The sequence below is a fragment of the Thunnus albacares genome, chromosome 11, assembly GCF_914725855.1.
Source record: "Thunnus albacares chromosome 11, fThuAlb1.1, whole genome shotgun sequence".
In the NCBI taxonomy this organism is placed as follows: Eukaryota; Metazoa; Chordata; class Actinopteri; order Scombriformes; family Scombridae; genus Thunnus; species Thunnus albacares.
Genome location: NC_058116.1, coordinates 25,885,346 through 25,912,720, shown reverse-complemented (window position 1 = coordinate 25,912,720; position 27,375 = coordinate 25,885,346). Strand labels below are relative to the sequence as shown.

Here is a 27,375-nt window from a genome sequence, read left to right as displayed (position 1 = left end):
GAACCTCATCCTGTCAAGGGCAAGACCCAGCAGGCCTTTGAGGCGCCAGTTTTGCTTCAATGCCTCAGTTTCTGAACCAGGAAAAACCTGTAATTGGCTCAACATTACATGAAAATTTCAGTGTGCTATTCTGCAGTGGGCATGCCTACAGTATAGAGCCCATTAGACAGTGAACCCTTTGTGGAAAAAGGACACATTTGATTGCTGTAAAATGTGTTTATGTACTTTCAGTATATGGTCTCTATAACAACGTTAATCTAAACCTTGATTGAAGAGGAATGTCTGCTTCACAATGGCTGACCTTACTTGAAACTTGAAATGCTCCAGTGTTAAACACATACATTGTGTTGGACTGGCTCTACTGATGAACCATGCTATTGTACTGATTGCTGTGATTTTCTATTATTCAGTCATCTTTTTGTATTACTGCACTAGCTGTGTTACATGGTAACAGCTTGCCCGCATTATCAGTAGACACATGTATGCCTTTAGCTACAAATAGAGGGGTAAGTAGTCGTCTGTCCACTAACCACCTGAATGTAAGAAACTCTCTCATGGTGGGCATATCATTTTAAAGTAACTACCAAATTAGGCCAACTCTGAATAATTCAAATGAATCTTCTTAATCAAATATTATCATGAAACGCCTCCTAACTTTAAAGCAGAGATTTAAGGGGATTTCATAAGCCATCGCCAATGACTGGTGACCTAATTCAGTTCTCCTTTAAATCCACTTTACTTGAAGACCTACAGTACAGTGAATGTATGTTGATTGTCTGGTGACTTCATTTAAAAAATATCAATCTTGTCATGTAGGTATGAGAATTTTGTTCTTGTGTTTTAATTAGATAACAATAATTTTAATGTAATTAAATCTAATTGATAATAATTTTAATTCAATTAACATTGATGGATTGTATATAAAATGCTTTCTGATGTACGTTTTCTTGTTTTGTCTTGTTAAGAATGGTTGTATTTTAATGGTCATCCAATTAATTCATTCATTTGAATTCACTGTCAAGGTTAAGATATTGTATGGCCAGGGCGTCTTGAACACCTCTTGTTGCCACAGGGAGGAATGCTGATTTGTGGTGGCATTAATGCCACCAGCAGCAACATCCTATTGAGGAGGACATAAAACTGTTAAGGTGCTCAAGGCTGCTGAGTGATGCATGTCAAGGTCGGTCACTTTGCTATCGGAGACCTTTGTGAGATTGTTCCATTGCGCTTGACAAATAAAAGGACTCAACAGACAGGTGTACAGAACATCACATTATTCACATCACACTGTTGTGGTTGAAAAGACTTTTATTCAGTGCCTGGGAGAAACAGTACAGCACAATGTGTTATAAAAATGTATATCCACAAGTTCAGTCAAGACATCAGTAGCACTAAAGCCAGGTTAGTCTCTGAAATTCAACGCAAGGCTACTACAAAACTGCATCCTTAACATACTGGTTTTCCTCTCCCTGTAACCAGGGACAGCAATCACTCCAACAAAGATTAGCAGCAAACTAATCATTCCCAGCTTACTCTGTGATAGGTTTTTCTTAAGTGGTAAAAGGGGCAATAATCATTTTAAATTCACAAGGCTCAATGTCAGCTAAAGGAATCTGGTCCTCTGGTTTTGGGATTATTCGTTACAGTAGTGTCTGTGTACAACAAGGCCTTTCAATTTATGTGAAATAAAAGGCATATGCTGCATATGAATGCACTTGGGCAAAAATGTAGCTGCTGTTTACATGTTTGTAGAATATACAAAAAGATGTGGTTCACTATATGAGCTTATTTTGCAAAGCAGTCCTGATTGTGTAATAAGGCACAGTGATCAAAAGCTCTTACGAAAAAGAATTAAATGTTCTGTGTTGTGTAGAATATAAATGAGGGTATTTAGCATTTTTTTACTTTTTCCAAATCACTTTTTTGTCCTTACATAACTTCATTTAAAAATAAATATCTATTATCTTCTTTAAATTTAAAATAGTCTTTAAAACTTTGCTGTACCCCGCAGTAACCCACAACTCTAAAATGAAATTGGGACAAATGTGAAAATGATCAATACCTAACAATAACAGGATGTATATAGCAATTTTAAAAACAGTTCAAAAGGTAAAAGTTGATAACATCAAAAAATAAACAAAAAAGAACACAAACGACAAACATGTAATATACAGATTTTTCTTTTAAAAAATGGATACAATTTGAGAACACATTTACTGTAGCTTTTCCGCTCTTGTTCCACCCCTTGAAGAAAATATGTGCCAATGCTCCCGAGAAAAAGGACCCCTCTGTCCGACCCATCTCTTTGGCGTTTATGGAGGGGAGGAGCAGACAATGCAAAGCGTCTCTGCCAGGCAAAGAGCCTCAGGGCCAGTTCATTGGACGCCACATGTTCACAAGGCATGTTATCAGGGAATTAGAAAAACATGTCTGTTTGGACATTAAAACTGTTTAACTGGGGCCCAAAACACAAAAAAAGGAGGATGGACGGTATTTATTTTTTGGAGGGTGATGTGAAGGCGTTCTCAATGCAGAGGACGATATAGGAGCTGGAACAGCTACTGGAGCTTTGCTGCAGGAGGTGGCCGCTGTGTAGTGATGATGCCAAACCAGTCACAGCGCGGTCGCCTGCCCGCCATGTTTCGCAGTAGTGGTCTGTTTGCCGGTGGCCTTTCTTGCTTGAGCCGTGCCAGATCATTTTCTCTGGCCTGGAGGAAAGGAAAAACAAGAACAGACATAAAAATATATACAGTCCATGTATACAAAATTAACTGAAAATCAACAAAGGCTACTACAACACTAAAAGCAACATGTTACAGTGCAGAGGATACTGAATTATAAGTTAATTTTTTGTATAAACATAATCATGCCCAGTTAACAAAGACTCACCATGCACTGTCCCTGAGGATATCTCTTCCATCAAAGGAGTAAACTGGTACATTCTCCCTCATTTTGCTCGCATCATCACTGAAGATGGACTCCCAACTGCTAAACAATGTTTGGTCCTGCATGGAAAAAATGTAATGCATTAATTCTCAATTCTACTGCATATGTTCCTCATGGAACAGCAAGATACATTAAATACAGTTAGTTTTGATCACAATAAAAAAAGAAAATCCAGGAAACTACATTCATGACCAAGTAATACAAATAGATGGCATTTTATTAAAATATTGCCAATCAAGCATTGAACTAGCAGCAGTATCTCACCTTGAGGTTCACAATAGGGATGCTGTCCCTGTCCGACCTGCGGACGACGGTGTGGAGGTCTTGAAGCTTGGAGGACAGGAAAGCTCTGAAGGTGCCCTTCAGGCCAACGGCACGGGCCTGCTGGAAGCACAAGAAGTCTGCCCCGCGAATTCCTCGCATATTACCAGTTTGAGGGGCGTTCAGGGCAATGAGATGTAGCTGATGAGGAAGACATATAAAGGTATGTTATAATAGATTTTTTATGACCTCCTTTATAAAAATTCAAGACTTCAGTGTAGAACAAATAGTGCCTTGAATTTTTCTTGATTTTCTTCGCTTTGGTGACTTTTATCCAATCAGTTTGTTTCCCCATTTCCCCAAAGACACTCCCCAACCAATTATAACCTCCTTCCCCACTACAAAATCCATCATGTCACCTACAAGAAGTCCTCTGCACCATCACTTACTTATTATATGTAAAATATTTTAAGGGCAGGGTTTACACCAAATTATTCTGCCATAAGTACCATAACAACCTAAAATAAAAGACATTAATCTTCATCATGATGTTGGGTTCTAGCGGTTCAACTCTACTTACTCCTGATGCTGATGTGCCCGCATGCACTGCAGGCTGCACTACAGGTTGGCTGGGGCGTCGCTGGGGAGTTACTGGGTATCTGTTCTCAGACTGGTGAGTGGCTGATCTTCCATCTGTGTATCTGGGGTCTGGGAATCTGGGATCATAACGTGGTGGGTATCTGGGGTCTACAGGTGGGTGTGGTGGAGGCTCGATGGGTCGTGCAGCAGAAACATCCTGTGAGTAATGGCCAGCTCCATTGTTGTGGGACTGTTCTGGGGACTGGGAGTATAGGATGACAGGTGGAGGCTGGACCTCTGCCACCTCATTCTCCTAAAAATGACAAAATAATCAGTGAACGTCAAGAGGTAAAAAGGTAAAATATGCTATTTCATTCTTCTGTTGAGTCTAACTTACCAGATCTCTGAAGAAGGGACTGTACTCTCCAAGCTGTGAAGGGTAAAAAAAACAGATGACTTGACATCTCAACTCAATGAATTAATAACATGATCTGAACTGTAAAACATTAAATGTAGTCTTAAAAATACATTTAAGGCAGTAAACATCATTACTATGGAAAAATTTTGTCCCCTAGAGACCAAAAATAAAATCAATGCAGCTCTAACTTCAAACTGTATTTATGTTAAGGTCTACAATATGTACACGCATGTGCTCTTGAGCTCTTAGCTAAAATTCACAGCATGTTCGTGGGTGAGAAGTAGATGACTGTACCATGACTTGTCGCAGTCCGTCGCGGACTCTTAAATAGAGGTCTGCTTTGTCTATGATGTAGATCAGGCTGCCCTCCGCCTGGCGTCTGGCAGTAGCAATCATTGTGTCATATGACCTCAAAACTGTAACCTGTGGAAAACATTTTGTTGAACATTAATGAAACAACTACTAAATGGCTTGTTCCAGGCCACAGACCGATCCTTATGAATTATGAGTCATGTAATGGAAGCTTAATTTATTTCAATACTGAATAATTAAGTCATTAGGAGAATTTTTAAAATGACGCTTACCCCAGATGATAGACCAGGACTTCCAGGGGGTCCAGGAGGACCGGGAGGCCCTGGTACACTGACAGCTTCAAATTGAAACAAAAACTTGTTTATGATTTGATTACTGAACAGCTCCACTGGAGTTTGTCACCAGCGGTCATCAAGTCAAGTGCAGACAGTAGCATAAGCTCACCTCCACACTGGTTGTAAGAGGGAAAGTATGATTCATTCACTTCTAGTAAAAAGTACACCCTATACATGTATTTTATTTATTTGCAGGGCCTCTAAAATGTCCTCAGGAGTGTATTATTTAGATCCAGAAAACTGAAGCACAGGAAGAATGACACTTACGTTGATTGGGCCTATATGCTCCAGGTAGAGAGTAAGACCCTGGTGTGCCTGGAGGTCCAGGTGGACCTGGAGGGCCTTGACGCCCATCATAACCAATCCCTGGTTGCCCTGGTGATCCCGGAGGTCCAGGAGGGCCCATTATGGAATCTCCTTTTGGTCCCTAACATAATAGAGTAAATTAAATTACTCGAACATCATACTTTTAAATGTCAAATGTCTAAGTTATCATGTGCTAAAGGTTAAGGTTCTGGTACATACATTTACTATACAGGTATAACTGCTTGACAAAATGGGATCTGGCTGTTAATATCTGTAAATTTGCTACTCAGGCATTTCTCTCTTAGAGCTCACCGGTAAGCCTTGTTTGCCAGGAGGTCCTGGTGGGCCTTGTACTCCAAAACGTGGGTCATAATATCCACCACCAGGCTCTCCCTTTTCTCCCTTCACTCCTGGGGTTCCACGCTCTCCCTTCAGTTCATTCTGTTGGAAACAGTTGTGATGAAATTTCCAATTACAGTACATCGCACATACTAAGAAAACTGACTGCTGTTGTAGCAAGTGCTATTTTAGTGTTCTCAGGCCAATAACTGACTTTTTAAAAGTGTGAAATAGGCTACAGTGCAAAATGAACAATTTCTCCAAGTTTCACCAAAATCAAAAGCATTGTGTGTAAATCTATTTGACTTATTGACATATTTTATTGACATACTTACTATTCCGGTCTTTCATTTTTTCTCTCTCTCTTTTTTTAAAATGAGTCTGGAAGCTGACAACAAAAGTAGTACTTTGTACCTCAAACTTTTTGGGGCGTGAAACAATCTCCCTGGTACTTAATTTAGACCCTGGTTTCTCTGGTGGAGACGCAGGTAGAGGAACTGAGTTCCTCATCAGGTTTTTAGTCCCTGGAAGCGCAGCTAATGTAGACTCCAGGGCATTTCAAAGCAATAAATCAACCATAATCTTGCACATTCATTGGGCCAGTTGTTGTTATTTGAAAACATCAAAACCCAGTACCAAAATCTCTGCCACTTTGATTAAAATCAGAGAAAGAGGAGAGTTTTACATACTGCATGCTTGTTGGATTTTGGTCACATTCTTTAGTCCAGCAGATCTTATATGTTGTGATGCAACTAGGACTGGGTATTACATACCAATTACACTGACATTAGCACTATCACACCGAATATCGATAAACTTTCAAGTACCGAATATTAGCATCAAATCTCTGGTCAGATTCATAAACTTGTTTATTTATTCTTTGATCAGTTATTTCCTGACTTAAATCCAATTTTGCTAATTTCAGTATTTTACTTATACAAATAAAGAAATTCAGTGTTTTTCTATAAAACCTCTTTTTTTATTAAACAATTTGTTAAATGTCTCAACATGAGCAGCCATACAAAGTCTTTGTCTAAGTAAAGTTTTGAAAAAAAGTATTTTTATACCTATAGACATTTTGACATGTCAGTAGGAAAGGCATGAATGATAAAAATTAATGATAGCTGAATCCCATTTAGCTGCTTCACTTTCAGGGTGCTTACATTTGCTGGCTCACTGTCACACTGTCATGAGGCTCTGGGACATTTGAATATAAAAGAACCATTGTTAATGTAATTAGTAACACCTGTGCTTTTCCTACTGTGACAAATTAATATGTGTGCTGTGTGAGAAGTTTTTCTAAAGTTTCATCCTCCAAATGTTTGTCAAATTAGATCAGCAAGATCTCATTTGGTTTGAAAAGCAACTATCAGACTAATCAGCATAATTTTTCAATCTTTCCATAGCACCAAGACTTATCATCCCTCCAGGCCGGTCAAAATGAGATGCATTGTGTCTGCAAATTGCTAAGTTTGATAGCTTTGATTTTTGCCCATGATAAGGAACTGAGTCAGTTAAATGTTCAGCAGTCATATTTAGCGGTAAAAAGTAATTACACTATGAAACATCTACAGATTATGGGCAGATAATTATCTTAAAATGTATGGATAGCTTATATTTCTATCTGTCTGTTGTCTCTTGATTGCTTACCTTGAAAGCGTAAATATCAATATTAGAGGACGTTCCTGCAAAAACAAAGGTCTTTTAGTAAATAAATACTAATAATTCTGTTCACAACAGTATATATTTATAGTATGTAATAAAGGTACTGCATGTATATTTTATTTAAACTCTATGGTTTACCTGGGATCCCTGGAACTCCACGGTCACCACGCTCTCCTTTTTCTCCTTTAATTGCTATAACAAAGTAGAACATTTCACATTGCAGAGTTTGACACAATATGCCACAGGTAACTGGTAGCTGTTAGCACCTATCTGATAGTGATGTCTTCTGTGTTTTTTTATCAGTTCATTGCTCAGATCTAGTAAGACTTGACAGCTTAATCTCTTGACAATAGAGTGTATATCCCCTTCAGGCTGAGGCAGCTGGATCAAACTGAAATTAAGATAGAACTGTTTATCTCTCCAGACATTTTAAATCCTTTCTAAATCTCTCTTCCTTGACTGGCACATTTACTTTACTTCTCCATTTTGATCCCTCTCTTTGAAGAGCTCTATCCTATCGTATTATGTATTTGTGCTAAAACAACAAATGGTGTGTGGTGGGAGGTCATACCTGGATAATTCCTTGAAGTTTCATCATAGCGCTATGAACAAAAGACAAAAAAATGCTCAGAAACCAATTCCCTGCACCAAAAACCATGAAGAAAAAGCCCACGTGTTAAGATTATATTATATTCCATCATTTCAACCAACTCACTAGTTTCATTTGCCAATAAGGTTTAAACAACTGAACAAGAGCACAAAATAATGACAGGTTACCTGCCTAAGTGAGTCAAATACAACATGGTTCAGCTCTCCACCACAAGAGAGTACATGACAGACATGAAATTTGAGTTAAATCTTAAAGGTAACACTAACTGGTACATACAGTACATACTGTAATTGCAGACTATACTGTCCACAATTGGATTCTGTGAATACAGAGACGTTGGTGAGTTATTCCAACCATATGGAAGGGTTGGGGTCTTTTGTACTCACATTGAAGCGATCTATAGGAATGGCTGGCCCAGGAGGTCCAGGTGGTCCAGGAGGTCCTGGTTGGCCAGGGACTCCCTGATTTTAAAAAAAAAAAAAAAAAAAAAAAAACAAAGTTATTAACTCTTTGTCATTGTTTGATGTGTAGATACAGAGTGATTACCCAGTGGGAAGTTGTGATGAGTTGTGATTTGGTTGCTAACTGTTAAGACAGTGGGACACAAATATACTATACTTGAAGCAAAACAGCTGACAGTATTAAAGATTAACTACACTAGATTTTGGAAGGAGGACAAACATAATCACACTGCCCTCTATGAATCTCTGACCCCACCCAAAGTTACAGCTAGGAGAGGACAGGCGTGAGGCAGCATGGTACTATAGTGCCACACTACATCACTGCTGCACAGGAAGTGAAAAAAACATGTTGTCACCATTAGTTTAAAAGGCAGGCAGCATAATTAGACCTGGGTGCAGTTACTCTTTAAAGAGGCATTGTTGAAAGATATTTTTAAACTCTGACTTTAGAAGATAAAACCAGTGAGCTAACAAGCTTGGTAACATTTTCAGACTTTCTTTTAACTCTGTATGTGAGCTTTACAAAATGGCTAGCCTATACCATAACTATTATCATTGGTCAGGTCACAGTCAACAAGTGTCTTAGTAACACTCAATGCCATACCCCTGTTGTACTCTAAATGGCTTGGAAGACTGAAGGTTTTATGAATCTCTGCCACAGTCAAGTCTGTCTAGGATATCAGTATAATAATAGTACTTACTGGGTAGCCATAGCCAGCACCTCCTCCTGGCTCTCCTTTCTCACCCTTGTATCCATTTACACCAGGGCGACCCTGTAGTAAGAAAGTCATTGGTTAATATTTTACTGCACTTGGAAAAACAAAAACAAAGGGGTAGGGTGTTTAACTACATTATACCATAGGTCAGCTTTTTATGAACACTGAATAGTATCTACACATGTACGCAGTACAATATATATCATAGATGAAGTACAATATGTATACAGTATGAAAATTTAATTCAATTAATATTAAAGTTAGTTTGTAAAGAAGGTATGGGGGGCAGCATGAAGACCAAACACCATGTCTACACAGAAAGTGTAGCACAGCGTGTTTAGCAGAGCAGCAGTGAGCACTCCATTTGTGTCTACACTGGAGGAGTTCAGGTACAGTGTTGAGTGTAGGTCAGCTGTGTTTTGGAAGCTCTCAGGGCCCAATGACTAGTTGCATGCAAAAAAACAAAGAAAAATAGACTTTTGGGTTGCATTTACACATGTACAGTGTGAGTGAAACACAAGCCATTATACGGTCTGTGAAAACAGCAAGATTGATTTATATAGGAGTACATCTGTTCTGTCTGACATGCTTGAGACAGACAATTGAAAAAGCGTGAAACGCTTTCAGTGTAGACACGGTATAAGACTTCCTGACCATTCAAACTCTCGATTTAAACAAATCAGGACAGTTTCTAGACAGACATAAGGTACAAGGGAAGGGGTACTTACAGGTCTTCCAGGCATTCCAATTTCACCCTTTAATCCAGGAGGCCCATAGGGACCCTACACAGAAAAACCATGAAATAAAAGAAAATGTGATATGACTGGACATAAGTTTAATGCGAAAAAAGATCTCATATGCTTTAAGTTTACACCCGTCTCTGTACATTAAGTTTATATGTTGATGTGTAAATGGTTTAACACTTACAGGGGGTCCAGCAGGTCCAATAGGTCCTCTCTCTCCCTACACGCAGGGTAGAAGAAGCAGATAAACACAGCAGATAAGAGGAGGCAGCAAATTTAGATTTTATGTATGTACAACATACATAGGAGAGGTGCATGTATGTGCTTTTGTTTTTTTTTTGGGTGTGTGTATTTGAGAGTTAGAGAAAGGTAACAGACACTCAAATGCACTGAGACTCACCTTCAAACCTATTAGCCCATCCAGATACAGAGGATTTCCATCAGGACCGATTACTAAGCCTGGCTCACCCTTCTCACCCTGCAAACAGCAGCAGCAACAGACTCAATCACACAAGTGTCTTAAAGGTGACGAGTGGCAAAATCAACACTTGAATGAACAAACAAACAAACAAACAAGCAATCACATTTGGGCGACAATTTTAGAAAAACGTCAGTGTTTTTGACCTTACCTTCGATCCATAACCTGGGGTGCCTGGTTCTCCTCTGTCACCCTTTGGTCCAATCGGACCCTATAAGATATGAGAAGACAGAATAAGATGTGTTGTGCTTGTGGTCAAGGTCTGTGTTAAAATCAAGTAAAAGCAATAAGGACCTGGCAGAGTTATAAGAATTCAAATGAAGATTAAAGAACACTTTATATTTATGTGGTAAAAATTACTAATTGAGGTTTTAATAATGTCCACACGGTTATAATAAGGGCAGTGTACATAAATTATGTAACGCAGGGAGACTTACAGGGAATCCAGCTTGACCAGGTAAACCAGGTCCTCCCTGTACAGAAAAACAAATACATTTTAACATTTCAAATTTATTACATTTGCCTCTTTTGCTACCTGACATGCAAACATTTGTTTTTCTGACTTCACAAATAAGATTGTAAGATCCAATCGAAGACAACTTTTTCTGGCTCTGATTTCTGTGAGCATTTTTCTAAAACGTAGTTTGTTAAATGAGTACAGCTTTAACTTAGTGTAGAAGAGTGGTATACTGCTGACATTCTATCAGAATGGAGAAGGATGATTTATTATTTTATGGTTATGTTTGATAAAGGTCAATTACAACAATCAATTAAGTTTGATATCTCATAAAAGTGTCAACACTATTTGAACAGTGGTCAGCTCAACCCTCTCGTCCAAATATGGTCACTTCTGGCTCCAAAAATCAAACATGGTGACGGCCAAATCCAAGATGGCGATAGTCAAATCACTACACCCGAGGCTTCAAAACAGCAGTTCACAAACCAATGGCTGACGTCACGGTGACTTCGTCCATATTTTTTACAGTCTATGGGTTTGACAGGTAAATTAAAATGTCGTCTGCAAATAAGGATTATGTTCTTGACCAAGCATTTTTATACCTGTAATATTATTATTTTGAGTGATCCCCTGACTTAACGCTTCAATCAATATTGCAAACAGTAATGGACTTGTTGGACAGCCCTGTCTGGTCCCTCTCTCCAGGCTGAAAGAGTTTGATATGGCTCCATATATTCAAATTCTTGCTCTTGGGCTATTATACAATGCTTGAAAGTTCTAGTAAAGTCTGATGAAACACAAATTTCTGTAATACTTTATATAAAAATTCCCAGTTGACTTGATCAAAAGCTTTTTCCGCATCAAGGCCCAGTAATACTGCCTAGAGTTTGTTTTCCACTGTATGTTTAATCACATGTTGCGTTCGGCATGTTACCTTGTGTTTGCCTTCGCTGAATAAAACTTGTCTGATCTAGACTTTTTATCTTGGGGAGGATTTTTTCAGTTCTTTTAGTCAGAATGTGGGTACAGATCTTATAATCTTGGTTTAGTACACTTCTTGGTAAGACTGGGCAATATATCAATACTATATAGATACTGTGATATGAGAAGAGATACCATCTTAGATTTTGGATATCATAATGTGATATGGCGTAAGTGTTGTCTTTTCCTGGTTTGAAAGGCTGCATGACAGTAAAGTGATGTAATTTTCTGAACCTACCAGACTGTTATACCTGTTCTATTATTGGCCTTTATTTACTTCACTTAGTCATTATATCCACATTACTGATAATTACTTATCAAAAATCTCATTGTGGAAATATTTTGTGAAAGCACCAATATTCATACCTACAATATAGTCGCAATATAATTATATCGAGGTATTTGGTCGAAAACATCATGATATTTGATTTTGTCCATATCACCCAGCCCAACTTATTGGCCAATAATTTCCACATTCAAGTTTATCTTTACCCTCTTTTGGTATCAAGGAAATCAGTGCTTCTCTCCAAGGAGCAGGAGTTACACCAGTCTCAAGCACAAGATTAAATGTGTCCTTCATTATTGGGGTCAGTAGATCTTTCATTTCCTTGTATGGGTCTGAGGGAAATCCATCCAGTCCAGCTGCCTTATTGGGTTTTAAATTCGATATTGCTTTTTTAATTTGCTGCATAATGTCTTTGTTTTAGAAAGATCAGCTTTCTTGTCATTTGAGTAGATTTCATTCAATTTGTAAATTTTCCTGTTTATTTCCATTTTTAATCCTTGATTCAGTGTTTTTTTAATGTATGTTCTCTGATTTATTTTTTAATTCTGTTTGTAACAATCCAATTTTTCTTTTCTCTCCTTTTTAAAATTGGAACAAAAGCCCATTATTTTCTCCCTGCAGCTTTGCATGCATCCCAAAGAATCAGTGGGGACACTTCCCCGTTATCATTTTGTCACGATAATCTTTTATCTTTTTCTTGTAAAGCACTCTGAGCTTTTTTTTTTAAGAATCCTTGTGTTTAATCTCCAGGTAGTACTCTTCTTTTCAGAACCTAATATGAAGTCCATAGAGATTGGGGTATGATCTGACAAGTTTGTGGTCTCAATACTGCAATTTATTACCCTAGATAAATCTCTTTGAAACATTAAAAAAAAAGTAGTCAAGCCTAGAATAGACAGAATGCGGGTGAGGAAAAAAAAGGTATAGTCCCTCTTTGTCGGATTCAGATCCCTCCATATATCTGAGTGTCCCAGCTCCCACATCATTAATCTTCTCTCCTGAGTAGTAAGGTTTTGATGTATCCAGGGTCGGCTGAAGTCTAATATTAAAGTCTCCCCCACAAATTAGGATACCCTGAGCCTCCAAGGTTAATAATTCAAAGATTTGTTTATAGAATTTCCATCCAGATCCCAGAGGAACATAAACATTCAAAAAAGTAACTTAAACACCCTGCAGATATCCCCAGACCGGTACAAATCTTCTGTCACTATCTTTCTTTTCATAAGTGCATTCAAAGTTTAAATTAATAGAGATTAAAGTTGCTATCTCTCTCCTAGAACCCTGGTTATAGAAAGACTAGTACTGATTAAATTTCCATCTCTTAAGTTTTTCGTGCTCCAGTTCTGCTAGATGAGTGTCTTGAAGGAGAGCTACTTCTGGATTTCCCAGACTATTTACATTATAGGTGGTTACTTTAATTGACTTGATGCTTTACATTGTGAGTCTTTGTGTATATTTTAAGTCCCCCAAGCCTATAAATAAATCATATCCTACACCCCTGGTGCTGCAAGGAACAGTAGCACAACGTGAAAATTAACCAGTAACATGCTAACAAAATAATGAACCCAATCACAAATATAAGCATTGACTTCCAATGTTAGGGCCTTGTTTATGGCTTTTTGAGTCTGTTGGAATAAGAATATAGAGGGAAAGTCTCATCCTCTTGGCAAAGAAAGAGGGCCAACACTGGAATGCTGGGAGCCATTCCTTGAAGCTTTGCTTAGAGATTGTATTCTCCCGGTTTCCGCTGAAACACCAAGTTGGCTAGTTGATCTGATCCAAAAGGGAAGTTTGATTTTTCAGAATTGTCACCGGTAACCCCCTCTCTGCTATGTCTTCCATTGCCTCCTCTGCCAAGCTGCAAATCACCGTGCTGTCCTTGTAAAACACTCTCGGTCTGGCTGGGAACAGAGTGTGGAATTTCTTTCATTGAGCACAGCTTTTGCTTCTGCAAACTCCCTCCACTACCTCAGCAGCTCCAATCCGTAGTCGTGCAAGTGTACCCTTTTTCCTTGGAAATCAAATCCTTTTTTCCGCCAAAATTTTTTGAGCATATCCTATTTCATTCTGTAGCTTGAAAATTTGACCTCAACTGATCTTGGTGGGGCTTCAGTCAGAGGATTCAGAACGAGCTCCAGGTGCGCTCTCTCGATATTTAGCGCTGTAGAAGAAGAGAGCTCTAAACCTTTCATTAACATCTCTTCCATGAAGGCAATCACTGATGTCATGCTTTCTTCAGCCCCTTCTTTTAGCCTATGTATTCTGACAATATCACGCCACGAACGCCCCTCCAAGTCAGTCAGTTTAATCTCCATTTGCACCTAAAGCTTCACCAGCTCCAACAAGACATCCTCTGATGATTGGATTTGGGTCTCAGCCATATTGATTCGCCCCAATGCTTCTTCCATTCTTTATAAATTTTATCAATATCTTGTCTTCTGCTTTTTAGTTACTGGCCGGAGTCCTTTCTGAATTCCCATAGCTATTTTCAAGATTAAGCCAGGGTTAGTTGTCTACTTTGCGTGAGACTTTTCTTCCCTTTTTTGGGCATTTTTGTTCACCCGCTGTATCTACAATTGCTTTTAGTGCCTCTCAGAGAAAATTCAAATTATATCGGGCAACTTTTAATTTTCACTGTTGATAACCTGTCACTCTATGCTGCCATCGCCTAGCCAGCTAGACTGGAAGTCTTGTAAAAAGTGTAAGGTACAGGGCATTGTAAAGTGTATAGTTATTAAAAAAAATGCATTTACATCTCAATTTGAGCCTGCATGTCAATGCCAAATACTTTAAAAACCTTAAAGATTAAGTTGAATTTGTACATGTACAAAATGATCATGTTGTGTTTTGGTATCAGCATTATCGTGTAGATTTTAATACATACCTGAGGCCCAACTCTGCCAGCAACACCATCAAACTGCAGTGACACAAATAGAATAATTGAAAGAATTAAAAAAATTAAGATGCATACCGTTATGTACTTCAACTGCTTTCAGATAAGATTTCAGTCTAGAAAAAAATGCTTGATTCAAATAGCAGTGCTGATACAGTATTGCTGTTGTAATTCTGCATGTTGCCTACATTGTCAGGATTCTGGTAGATGACTTGTCCTGGTGGTCCAGGTGGGCCTGGTGGGCCTTGGAGCCCGATTCCATCTCGGCCTGGTTCACCCTAAAACCACAACACATATAGAGAAAAGATAAATACTAGCCCTCCTCCCAGTAAGAAACTGAAGACAGTGAATCAGTCAAATGCCCAATTTGGCAAAGCTCTGGTTAAGTTTTATAGAACTGTATTAAATATAGAGAATAAAAAATATCTTTTAAAAATGAAGAATTAACTTATTTCTGAGTGATCTATTACCTATAAAAAGCTAACTAACCACACAGAAACATACAGAAGTCACACTGCATACCATATTACAGAAAATTGCTTTGTAGTGAAAATATATAAATGAACGGATATTCAGAATTTAAAATGATATTCACCGTCTCTCCTTTGTCACCTCTGTCACCCTTCTGTCCCTGTAAAATTAAAGAATAACAGAAAAGACACTCAAACAAAGATGCACTGTTTATCCAGATAATTGCTTCATAAGGATCCAATAAACATTCGACACTCATTATAAAAAGACATTAATAGCACATTTTCCACTATATTAAAATACAATAAACATGGTAAAAAGGAAGATCAACTACAGATTTTACTGCTAGGTGTCTTGTTTTTACCCGTGGAATTTCTGTATTACACTTCAAATATGATGTCCTGATTTATGATTTAACTCAAAGTATCATCAGCATCTTTCCACAACTATCAACGTTTTCCTTCAGTTGTCACAAAAGGTTTAACAAATGCAAAAGTTAAATATTAATGTGATGCAAAGGCTAGATATTAATGTTATCCTTTCAAAATTGGCTACTACACACATTTCAACAGATTCGATTTCCAAATTATGCTTGATATATTACTTCAAACTTTATTTCGTATATTGACATAATAATTTTATCTCAAGGTCCACTTACTAGCTTTTTCTGCTTCATCTCATGGTCTTTGTTGGCAGATTTGCTCAGTTGTCATGGAGATGTCATGGAGCTCAGTCGGCTGACAAGTTGGTATGGATGACAAGGGAGCCATGACCTCCATGACAACTGAGAAAAATCCATTAGCTGATGTGGGATGCAGTTGGAAACCCCAAAAGATATAGTAAGTGGGCCCTGAGGTATGATTATTTTGTCAAACTACTATGTCCAGGTTCAGTAATTAATAAGAATACACACTCATATTGGGTGTAACATTGTTTTAAGATTAATTTTAAAGCAGTTATTACATGAAATTGATGTATCATGGATCCCTACTGTAAAACTTTTTATAAAGCCCAGTGGCAAGCTGCAAATTTCTATTGCAGCGAGCCGTGCAGAAGATGATGATGCTGTTTACCCAGCTCTGTCCTCAAAGAGTCCACTTTTCCCCTCTCTATGAAAGTTACTTTTTTACAAAATTGTTTTTAAATTCCTGTTGACACAGTGGTTTGTGAGGAGTTGGTATTTTCTTCCACTAGCTAAAAAAAACCAAACATTTGACAATGTAAAATATTTAGCCCCATGCCTTTTTTGGGTTATGACACATGTGGTATGCTGCATAACACAGTTAAAAGAAAAAAAAAAACATTTAACACTACAGGTTGTTTGCAAGACAAGAGTGCCAGATCTACAGGGGAGTTTACCGGAGGTCCAGGGAAGCCATCCAATCCCGGTCGCCCATCTTTTCCTACAGGACCTTCCATGCCCTTTTGGCCTGGTAGGCCAGGCAACCCATTTTTACCCTGCAGAGGTCAAAGTATTCAAGTTATACCACTGAAGAAAGGAAAAACAAACTTCAGTGAACCACACGGAAATAATGTTGTTGTCAAACTACATTCTGACTCAAATCCTCAGACCAGCTTGACCAACCTGGGAAGATAGTGTGAATATTGTCTTCTCTATCAACAATTAACTTCATAATGCTCTTCAACAACACACTCTAATTCCATGACTGATCCTGTGAAGCTTAATATTCTACCAGCCAATCCTGCAAATCTGAATGCTAATGCAAAGTTAATCCATATTTAGGTAAGCAACTGTGACTGTCAGTATGTAACAATTAACAACAGTAGTGATTAGCCTTTTTGTTGTTAAAGTTCTTCAAAAAATATTTATATACTAACAATGAATTGATTTACTACTCGTAATGTGAATGTATTTCTGATCCCGCTGAAAATCAACACTAAACTTTGCAGCTCTGCGCAACTTTCAGCTACTTTTTGTTCATTGCTTTGCTATTGGCAGTCCATATGTTCCACTACCATCACAGGGTGGTGAACCGAACCTGAGCTGAAACACCTGTAATGTGATCTGCAGTGTTGCTGTTCCTGCTTGATGTGCAGGCAAGTAGGCGAATGTTTGCTAACCCACTAACTCTTGTTGTGAGTTTGTCTTTCAGTCCTCAAGTGGTCGAACATCACTTAATACTGCTTTATTCCATACCATTTTAATATATTCTACTTAATACAATCATCAGTATCAATAAACATTATAATCCACAGTTGTTTGCATACTATTCCACTGTTTTTGTCTTCAAGTTTTTTGAAGGTACGCATCCATTTCATTTCTTTATTTTTCATTTGTGTTACTTTGTGTTACTATTGCATGCTTGTGTTGTTTCTTGTTTTCCCCACTGACTCCTGTTTCTTTAGACACTGCAAGAACATTATTTCCCCCTCAGGAATCAATAAAGCTGCAGCTTATTTTCCCCCCCAACCCTAATGGTTTTGAAACAAACACGTGAAATGACATGAGCAGAGGAGAGTAGCAAGGACAAATCGACTGCCACTAACCAAACTTGAATGTTAAATAAACTCATCAAGAAACCCGAGCAAGCACAGGGGCTTAACGCTTGCCTCAAGACCCAGTTCAGTCCCCGACAGCAGTACCTCACACTTGTTTGTGTTTCAGTTAATATTAAATCACTGGCTCAAAACAAGACCCTTTTATTGATTCAATAGCTTATTTCTATAACCATGTGAGTTGGAGAAGGGGTCAAAGAGACCAGCTCAGGACACATTACTGGAACAATTTCTTAATTACTTACCGAAACTCCAGGCGTGCCAGGAGGACCCTAAAAACACAAAATATTTGCCTTGGTTATTTGCAAGCTCATGTACTGTATATCTTTCTCAGACATATGAAATATAGAGATGTACAAAATCTAACAGTGATACTTGATATTACTCAAGATATGCGACTTGTGTAGATAACAGCCTGCAAACAGCCTTTTGTTATCAGAATTGTTTGATAACTAATGTTTTCCAAGCTTTCCAAGACAGACTGCACTAAAGAAACACAATTTCAAGTAAAATAAAATTAAAATAGTAGATAATAGCTGTGCTTTGAGTGTAAGGCTAGCTGTGTTACTGAACAGTTTACTTTTACTTTCACTAAGTAAATCACTACTTCAAAATGTATAATAGTGTTACCAAAAGAAACTATTTGAATTGAAGAGCAAAATCGATGGGATTCTGGAGGATGAAACATTCAGCTTGTACCTGATTTTGTCCTACACCTGTAAGTGATGACATGGCTTGCCCATCAAACCTTCTCCCATTTTATTTAATTTGTACTGTATTTATGTATTATGTCAGTTGTCCTATAGCTAAGCTATATGGTGAAGCTGAAGACAGTTTTCCAAAACATGGACAAAAATTCCAAACCAATTAACTAACTACAATTTAAATCTGTTGATCAGATCTGGAATCAGAGACTTACCATAGCATATGGAGATTGAGAAACTACATTCAAAGAATTTTAGTGCTACAAGGAGAAACTATTACTTATTTAACATTTTGTGTTGTATGTCTGTGGTTCTCAAAGTGAGGTCCAGGGACCCCGAGGGGTCCTTGAGGGTCTTATCAGATGGTGGACCCTGGTACAAAATCTTATCAAATGCGGGTCTGTGGTCCTTGACTAGAAAAAGTTTGAGAACTACTGTTCTCAAGTCCTTAAGTCTTTTGGTAGAAATTTACTAACCTGTCTTCCAGCTGGTCCTCTGATGCCAGGAAGTCCATTAGACAAAACTCCGCCGGAGCCCTCCATGTCGTCCTTTAAACACCAACAAAGAATTTATAAAAAACGGCCAAATATTTCTTTTGGTCTACATTTTATCACTGTAACTGAGAGGACTACGCCTCTATGAATAATACAGAATCTTACTGCACAAAAAATGCTGAATTTGATTCATTATTTGTTTGCTCACTGATCGTTAATCATGATCTGTAGACTTACTGCAATGTAGACGCTTAATGACATTTATTCTGTCTCATTTCAACACCAATGTGTATGCACTAGAGTTGCCAGTAGACAGTGTTTTGTATTATTATTGAGCATCTTTTCATATCTCCATTTCTGTGATCATGACCTTTCTCCTGGTGAACTGTCCCAAACACCACCACATTACAGAGATATTTTTTTACAGTGAGATTTTGTCAACTCTACCAAAAGGTATCTTCACATAAACAAATATAGAACTTACAAATCCAACACGATAACTTGGTCCAGGAGGTCCAGGAGGCCCGGGTGGCCCAACTGGTCCCTGTGGTCCAGGCAGACCAGCCAGTCCAGTCTGTCCTGTTGTTCCTGGTAAACCTGGGTCTCCTCTAGCTCCCTGTAGGATAGAAGGACGGGAGTAAAATCAGTGTTCCGATACAAAAAGTTATCTCAGTCTTCAGTGAAGTGCATCTAACCATGCTATGGAATTTAAATGCAATGTCATTAATCATCTGTAGCCTGCACAAAACTATCTGTGCCATGCAGCAGTTAACCATCAGTATCAAAAGGCAATTTAAGGTATGTAATGTAATTGCACATGACACACACCCATGCTTATTGTTCTAGGACCAGAGTCAGACATCTCCAAATGTTAAACCAAACCATAGCCAGCACTCAAGATTAAAATTTCAGACAAGTCTAACATTTGCATATTGTTAGAAGACGCAAATCCCCTTTGATGGTTGACGTGCTGGAGCCTAGTTACCTGCAGATGGGAAGGTTTAAGAGAGTAGGAGGAGGATAAATAGTGAGGCAGCAGATTGGTGAGGAAAGAAAAGTACGAGCTGTGCTGGAGAAATGAAAGGGATGAGAAAAGCTTAAGAAAATAGTTGGATAAAAGTTGATATGTCAGTTATCGAATGGGCGCCATTATTCTGAAAACACACCACCAACTTACAGTACACTTCAGTTGATGTACCTTCTTCCTAGGATTATGACTAATAAATTCTTCTCTACTACTGGTTACTACAACAAGGGCAATTTGCATGTGGCTGAGTTTTGGAACGTAGACCTCACTGTTAAGCTGCAGCTGCAACTTTATGTTAAAATTGCTTAAAAGAAACCAAAATAATCAATAAATAATAACAATAATAAATCCTCACCTTCTCTCCAACTGCTCCTGGAAGACCCAGCTCGCCTGAATCACCCTAAAGTAGAAAGAAAGAGTTTGACAAAACATGTTAATAGAAACACCAATTAAAGTCTAACTGAAATTCTAGTTCTCCTCACTTTTTGTGTAAGGAAATACAAACCAAAATGACGGAGTGATTACTGTGCATATTTTCATTTGTTTTGTTTTTCAGAAGAGGATTAAACAGTTTTTGGACATATTTGTTGAAATGGTGTCTAAGATTCAAGCCTCTGGGTGAGTGTTCCCACTGCCAGCGATTGACTGACATCCGAGAACTGACGTTGCTAGGAGACGTGTTGTCAATTTCACTGATGCACTTCATAGCTCTGTATAGCCTATGAATATTGAGGTTGTTTTTCCCCTTTTTCTTTTTTCTTTCTTTTTGACTTCATTTGACAGCTGAAAGTGCAGAGAGACAGGAAGCCGGGATGGAGAGGGATGTGACCACGGATGTATTAAGAGAGCTGGATACGGTGCTTTGCTGCTGATTTCCCCCAGTGGTCACACACAGACACCATTATAAAAAAAAAGATGTCTGTGAAACTGCAGACAAGGACAATTATTACTCTTTGTATCACAAATTTAAAAACCTAGAAGGCTATATGTTTGTAAAACATTCCCAGAGCCTGGAAATGCGATTATAAAGTTTGTGACATTATCCCAATGTAAAGTGTATGGGCCAAGTGGAAAAAACACTACTGCAAATTTAGTAGGCCACACGACACGGAAGTAAACCTGAAAGCTAGAAAAGTTTTTGGCCTATGTGTCTGGATGCGCCAGGCAAGCAATTTTCATTCAAGTGAATAATAGCCATCTTTGAGTCAAGTAACTAGTTCTTATAATACAACACAATACCAAACCCTACAAATAAGAACAAGTTAAAACAAACAAATACTGAGTTACAGGCAGAAAATATTTTTAATTTCATCTGTTTTTTTAAAGCAGATCTCATATTTACACAATGATAATTATTGAGAACCTTTGTGGCTTAAGTTCTTTCGGATGCTTAAAAAAGTATCTTGTTAGTCTGTAGAGAAGAAACAATAATTTTCACATGGTCATTTACCTTTTCTCCCTTAGGACCAGGAGCTCCTGGGAGGCCATCAGTACCTGGCAAACCAGGCAAACCCTAGAGGCCGAAAGATTTGGTTAAGGTATAGATAGAATCATTACAGTCAGTATTCAGAGGGTTAAGTGAATATTTGTGTCAAGAGGCAAAGACATTGACACCTACATCTTGACCTTTTGCGCCGTCCTTCCCTGGTGGTCCAAATGCTCCAGAACTCAATGCTGTACCTGTTGTAGAGGGACCAGGAGGACCAGGGGGACCAGGGGGACCAGGGGGACCTGGTGGCCCCTACAACAAAAAAAGAATCCATTCACGTAACAATTTCACTGTAATCTGTGACGTGTTTGTAGATACATATTAGTTGTATATATACAATGAATGTATCCAGAAACAGAAATGCCTTACAGCAGATTTATCTTCTTGGTTACATTATTACAGCAACAACGATGATGTCTTCTCCTTCATTATTTGTTTTTGATGAGAGTCGTATTGATTGTAATTGTTCTCACCTGGGGAGAATCCAAAGTGGGGAACCCAGAGCCTTCCATGTCCACAAAAGTCTGCAATACATTAATTAAAATCAATCGTGTATCAATCGTGTGCCTAAACATTACATGAAACGCAATTTAGGCCAAGAGTAACTCACAGATCTGATTCCAGGTCCTGGGGGTCCAGGAGGACCTGGGGGTCCCCTGGGGCCCGGTTGTCCCTCTCCGCGGTCTCCCTGTATGCACAAGACTCATTAAGACAAGCTAGATTTCTACAACAGAGACATCCAGTTAAACAGCCATGATTTTCTGTTATTTGCCATGTTCTGCTGTTCTAGTACAAAGTACAGCAGAACATGTGTTTGGTTAACAAAATTATTTCTGGTTTTATTTCAATGTAACTGAGCATCTAACCTTATCCCCTTTGGGTCCAGGGTCACCTGGAGTTCCTGGGAAGCCTGGAGGTCCTTCAGCACCCTGTGTTGGGGAAACCATAATGTTAAGGCACTAGGGGTTGTCATGAACTTACTACATGGAAAAACAAAGTTTAACAGACCATCATAACATACTCTTTTGACAACTGATAAAAGTGAAAGCCATTATATTCTTGGTATTGTGCAAAAAAAGAGAGACAACTCACAGCTTTTCCATCCTCACCAGGATCACCCTGCAAGATTGAAATAAAGAATGAAACACAGGTAATGTAACAATGCAACAGAAAAGATACAGTATGCTTTACAGTATAACAAAACCACCACATGCTGTGAAAAATACAGGAGACCTTGGCTAGACAACCACAACACATAACTGTTTGAGACAGCAATACTGCCCAAGCATGCAGTCAATCCACAGACAATTCAACACACACAGTAAATAGTTTGATTTACTGAATAGATCATTAACATGATGGTACAGTGTGCTGTTGCATCTCTACACGATATTTACTTTAATAATACAAAATGCAAAGGCAGTTTTTCGAGTGTGATTAGTGTTTTTGAGTAAACAATTCAACAGTATTCAACTCACTGGCTCTCCATCAGCTCCTGGTGGTCCCGGTGGGCCTGGGACACCATGTGGTCCAGCTGGTCCTCGGGGTCCAGGGACCCTTGAAACAACTGAGCCGTCACTGCCAGCTGAAAAATCGGCTGAAGGGCCAGGGGGACCAGGGGGCCCAGAGGGCCCAGGGAGGCCAGGCTCTCCCTTCGGTCCTTGAGAGCCAAAGCCTGCACTGCCCTGGAGATGAATAAGTTAATTGAAGGTCCAATCAGACAAGAGAAATGACAACTTTAAACTTTACCAGAAATCCACAACTGAGATCAACACATATATTAATGTTGTAGCAGATCTCTCAAAGTGAGGAATTCTAATGACCTGTTAAGAAATATTAGTGGGACGTAGATTACGCTTTGTTTATACAAGAAATCTGTCTCATCTAGAGATGAAACAGGTGATATTGATAGAGAAAGTGACAAAGACCAAAAGTCATGATTTCATTTTGAGTAAATAGGTACATGCCTCTGGGATACTCAGATCAAAGAGTCAAGTCATTCAAAATAATCTATAACTTACCTTGGCTCCCTTTTCCCCTCTTTCTCCCTGAAAAATTAAAGAAAATGAAGAGGATATCAGTCCCAATTGTCCTCATTGGCCATCTGATCTGACTTGAAACACTTCTAACAACATGCACTAACATTCATATCCACAGACATAGCCTCTTCTTGTACAATTTTAACTAAAACAGCATACATTGAGTGTATATACTTTCATTATAGGCGGCACCAGTGGAAATTACATTTCTGCAGAGTTACAAACTTGTAAATAAATGTATGACCAAATGCAATTTCAGTTACATCACCCACTGAAACTATTTCTAACCATAACCCTTATGACCCTAACCATCATCATATACTTTAACCTAATCATAACCCGTCACATAAACGTCATTTTTCTTAGTATATGGAAATAAATGGTTTTTTTTAGTGTTTTTTTCCGTGTGTGTGTCTTCAATTTTACACACAACACATTATGTTACATGCTTCTCATAGTACCAAATACATACGTATGCATAAATTAGGGCTTGCAGCTCCCTCTACTGTTCACATTACTGCTACTGCTACCCTTGCTCTTGTATTTGCTTGTGCTTTTACCAATTATCTCACTGCCCACTGCAACCTTCAGAAAAGACACCATGTTGAAAAAAAAAAGTTTGAGGCATCATTAATGCATCCCAACTCTCAAACTGCACACCACTATTACTTGTCTAATAAATGTGTTTCACAGTACAGTTTAAAAAGAAAAAAAGTCCAAACCTTTTCTCCATGGCCTCCACCCCGTGAACTGAAGCCAGAGCCTGAACCTGCTTCTCCCTTCGCCCCAGTTGGACCTCTATCTCCTTTCTCTCCTCTGTCCCCTCGGTCACCCTTCGCTCCTTTAGCCCCAATTGGCCCTGGAAAACAACAACAAAAGACAGTCATTAATATCTTCATGAAAAAAACCATCCAAAAATGATTGTTTCCCACATCCCAAACAATGAACAGGACATTTACTGCTCCCAATAGACCAGAACAAAAGAAGAAAAGAAAATAACCTTTTGCTTGACAACTTCAACATAGTGTGCACGGCTGTAATTTATTGGCCATATGAATGTGGTAATTGAACCTGCCTTCCCACACCTGCATGCACCACCGTACTTCTGTATATTTTCTGACCTTAAACTCTTCCCACTGAATGTGTCACTTTCAGTGGAGACTATATGAAATGCAGCCCATTTCCAACTCTGCTGACATGCACAGCAAAAGTATGTGCACTGCGAGGAGGCTTCTGAATTGATACATGACCATAGAATATTCATTGAATAAACTAATTCCATGTATCATAGCATTCATAGCCTAAGCTTATATGTAATACTAGTCCTGCTTGTCCAATCCCTGTTATTTTTAAGAAATAGAAATCCATGTAGAGATTAACCAAAAATTGTTTTTGCATCCTTTTTTCACAGCCAAACATGTTGGACATGCTACATACACAGCCCCATGTCCTTTAATATCCACGAGAGAGCCAGGAAGCAATAAAACTTTATCTCACTCTTTGCCTCTCTCAATTGAGCTCCTCTATTTTCTCTTGGCAAATCTGTTTTTTTTTTTCAAGACATTATGATCTGAATGGCCAATTTCATTGGCTTACTGTATTTGCAAACATGTCCACCACCCTGCATGAATTCAAAAGCATATGGACTGTACATAGATTCATGCATTATGTGGTTGTGTTTTTAAATCCATGTGATGTCCTGCATTAGGAGTACACACACAGCATGAGGCAGGCAAAACATCAGCGCAGAGAATAGAAAGGAAGGAAAAAACAAGGGATTTGGATGATTTTCTCTCTGTTGATAACTCCCATTGACCCACCTGGTGACCCAGAAAGTCGGGGCTTAGACTCCACATACACAGAAACCTGCTCAGAGTCAGTTGCTGAACATAATACAAAGGAAAATGTTAAAATAAGTCTCCAGATTAACATTTGTCAGTCACTTGAATTCTCCAGGACATTAGGTAACCTGTTATTTACTTTTCTATCTTCTTCATAGTTTCTAGATCAGTTTTGTGTGCATTTTTTTGGCAATTCCTTGGCTTGCCTTTTCTCTGTGGACAAAGACCTAAATACCTTCTCTAGTATCGGTGCTTTAGTAAAAGCAAATTTACTGAAAATGTAATATTCTTAAAGGACGAGTTCACAATTTTTCCAGTCTGTCTTAAAACAATAGTCAGGTGCCCAAATGAACATTGAAATAGGTTTTTCTTGCTATAATCATTCCTCCTGTTCATAGAAGATTACTTCATAATGCATTTTCTGAAGCTAATATGAACCTTTAGCTGTCCAAATTAGTCAAAGTTCCTCTTTTTGTAACTATACTTCCACTGCAGCTCAACAGGAAAACACTGAGGGAATTTAATGCTAGAAAGACTGTAAATGTGTCAGATATCCACTTGATATGATTAACTCAGCCTGCTGAAGCCTCATGTAAGCTTCAGATCAGCTTTTAAATGCATTTTTGCACAAATTGACTGTGTGGACACACTGTGGATTTTGGCCCCCATCACTTCCATTGAAAGCACATTTGAAGAGGATCTTTTAATAGCCAGAATGAACAGGAGGAATGATTACAGCAAGGAAAACCTATTTCACTGTTCTTATGGACACCTGACTGTCGTTTTAAGACAGACATGAAAAATTTAAAAAATCGTTTAGACTTAGATACTTTGAGTAGCAGACAGTAATAGCATCATCAAAACAAACACAAAGTGCTATCTGATGAAGGTATCTATTGAAAACGAACTTAGACATAACCGGACATGACATAAGTCTTGATTTCTCTTCTTAAAGTACTACTACTACTGGGAATGTCATTAGTTTTGCAGGTACTTCATAAACTAAAGGATCGGACAGATAAAATTTTGGACCAGATGATGGCATTAGATGAAAAGTTAAGTGATCACCAAAGTTTTTACAATTAATCATGACAGGAACATTGTAGCAAATTTCATGACAATAGCAAGAATGCCTGTAAGAAATCTCATGGCAATCCATCCAATAGTCGTTGAGATATTTCAGTCAGGACCAAAGTGTTGGACCTACAGACATTGCCGTCCCTACAGCCACGCTGCTAGTGTAGCTCATGAAAAATTAATCAACACATTCTAAGCTAGTACAAGTATAAAACAAACTAAATTATTTTCAATCTATGTATTCCCCTGGATGACAGGATGTAGAGAAATGTTCAGCATTTTTCTACATAAATTGAAATATAAATTCAGAAAAATAAATTGAAAAAAAATCTACACACATATAGAAATGTAATCAGAATTCAAGCACAGACCATGAAAATGCAATTGATGTAATTTACATGGTAAGCAATGCCTGTCCTGATACTGTCCTGATTTCCCTTACAAATGAAGGATTTTCAACCCCATATTGCATTAGTCCTGATGTCCACTAGATGGAGACATTTGTCACTAAATTGGTTTACAGCAAGCTCTGACTAGCTCAGCTATGCATGTTCAAGAAACGTGATCTCTGCAACAGCATGTATTGTCATAAACATTCAATTCCTCACACGGCAGGTGAGCTGAGTCACATGTCAGCATGTGGAAGTACAACATCTATTTCTCATCTTTTAAAGTGAAATTATACACATGCAAGTGTTTACTGTGGTCAGACAAACTCACCTGTCTCTCTTGTAATTGACGCCTCCTCTTTCCTGATCACGGGTGGCTGTTGAATGGGTCGGGAAGATGGAGGACTAGTCTGCAAGAAGAAAATCAAGCAACAGAGAGAAAAAGACCATATTTATGAGGCAACTGATTACATTAACTGGATGCCAAAGGCTCTATTGATCCTGCAAAACTGAGTCATGAGCTACACAGCCTCCACATTGT

At 38.4% G+C, this 27,375-nt stretch overlaps 1 protein-coding gene across 3 annotated transcripts in view; it reads right to left on the bottom strand.

The window, feature by feature from the left end:
* Nucleotides 1-1,290: 1,290 nt before the first annotated feature.
* The window catches only part of col18a1a (collagen type XVIII alpha 1 chain a), an 89,866-nt gene continuing 63,781 nt past the window's right edge, over nt 1,291-27,375 (bottom strand). For all 3 annotated transcript variants that reach the window (XM_044365222.1, XM_044365223.1, XM_044365221.1), the window contains 37 exons: nt 27,166-27,244; nt 24,250-24,386; nt 23,510-23,536; nt 22,967-23,173; nt 22,581-22,607; nt 22,355-22,417; nt 22,099-22,176; nt 21,962-22,012; nt 21,618-21,740; nt 21,450-21,512; nt 20,355-20,399; nt 19,457-19,588; nt 18,955-19,026; nt 18,020-18,046; nt 16,617-16,715; nt 15,382-15,417; nt 14,975-15,064; nt 14,778-14,810; nt 10,607-10,642; nt 10,321-10,380; nt 10,092-10,169; nt 9,876-9,911; nt 9,677-9,730; nt 8,934-9,005; nt 8,158-8,232; nt 7,733-7,763; nt 7,300-7,353; nt 7,147-7,181; nt 5,470-5,598; nt 5,119-5,278; nt 4,789-4,853; nt 4,499-4,627; nt 4,184-4,216; nt 3,788-4,099; nt 3,211-3,408; nt 2,890-3,005; nt 1,291-2,708 (listed from right to left, as the gene is read on the bottom strand). In XM_044365222.1, the coding sequence (XP_044221157.1) occupies nt 2,495-2,708; nt 2,890-3,005; nt 3,211-3,408; nt 3,788-4,099; nt 4,184-4,216; nt 4,499-4,627; nt 4,789-4,853; nt 5,119-5,278; nt 5,470-5,598; nt 7,147-7,181; nt 7,300-7,353; nt 7,733-7,763; nt 8,158-8,232; nt 8,934-9,005; nt 9,677-9,730; nt 9,876-9,911; nt 10,092-10,169; nt 10,321-10,380; nt 10,607-10,642; nt 14,778-14,810; nt 14,975-15,064; nt 15,382-15,417; nt 16,617-16,715; nt 18,020-18,046; nt 18,955-19,026; nt 19,457-19,588; nt 20,355-20,399; nt 21,450-21,512; nt 21,618-21,740; nt 21,962-22,012; nt 22,099-22,176; nt 22,355-22,417; nt 22,581-22,607; nt 22,967-23,173; nt 23,510-23,536; nt 24,250-24,386; nt 27,166-27,244 (3,276 nt within the window). In that variant the 3' untranslated portion in view covers nt 1,291-2,494. The remainder of the gene's footprint in view (nt 2,709-2,889; nt 3,006-3,210; nt 3,409-3,787; nt 4,100-4,183; nt 4,217-4,498; nt 4,628-4,788; nt 4,854-5,118; nt 5,279-5,469; nt 5,599-7,146; nt 7,182-7,299; nt 7,354-7,732; nt 7,764-8,157; nt 8,233-8,933; nt 9,006-9,676; nt 9,731-9,875; nt 9,912-10,091; nt 10,170-10,320; nt 10,381-10,606; nt 10,643-14,777; nt 14,811-14,974; nt 15,065-15,381; nt 15,418-16,616; nt 16,716-18,019; nt 18,047-18,954; nt 19,027-19,456; nt 19,589-20,354; nt 20,400-21,449; nt 21,513-21,617; nt 21,741-21,961; nt 22,013-22,098; nt 22,177-22,354; nt 22,418-22,580; nt 22,608-22,966; nt 23,174-23,509; nt 23,537-24,249; nt 24,387-27,165; nt 27,245-27,375) is intronic.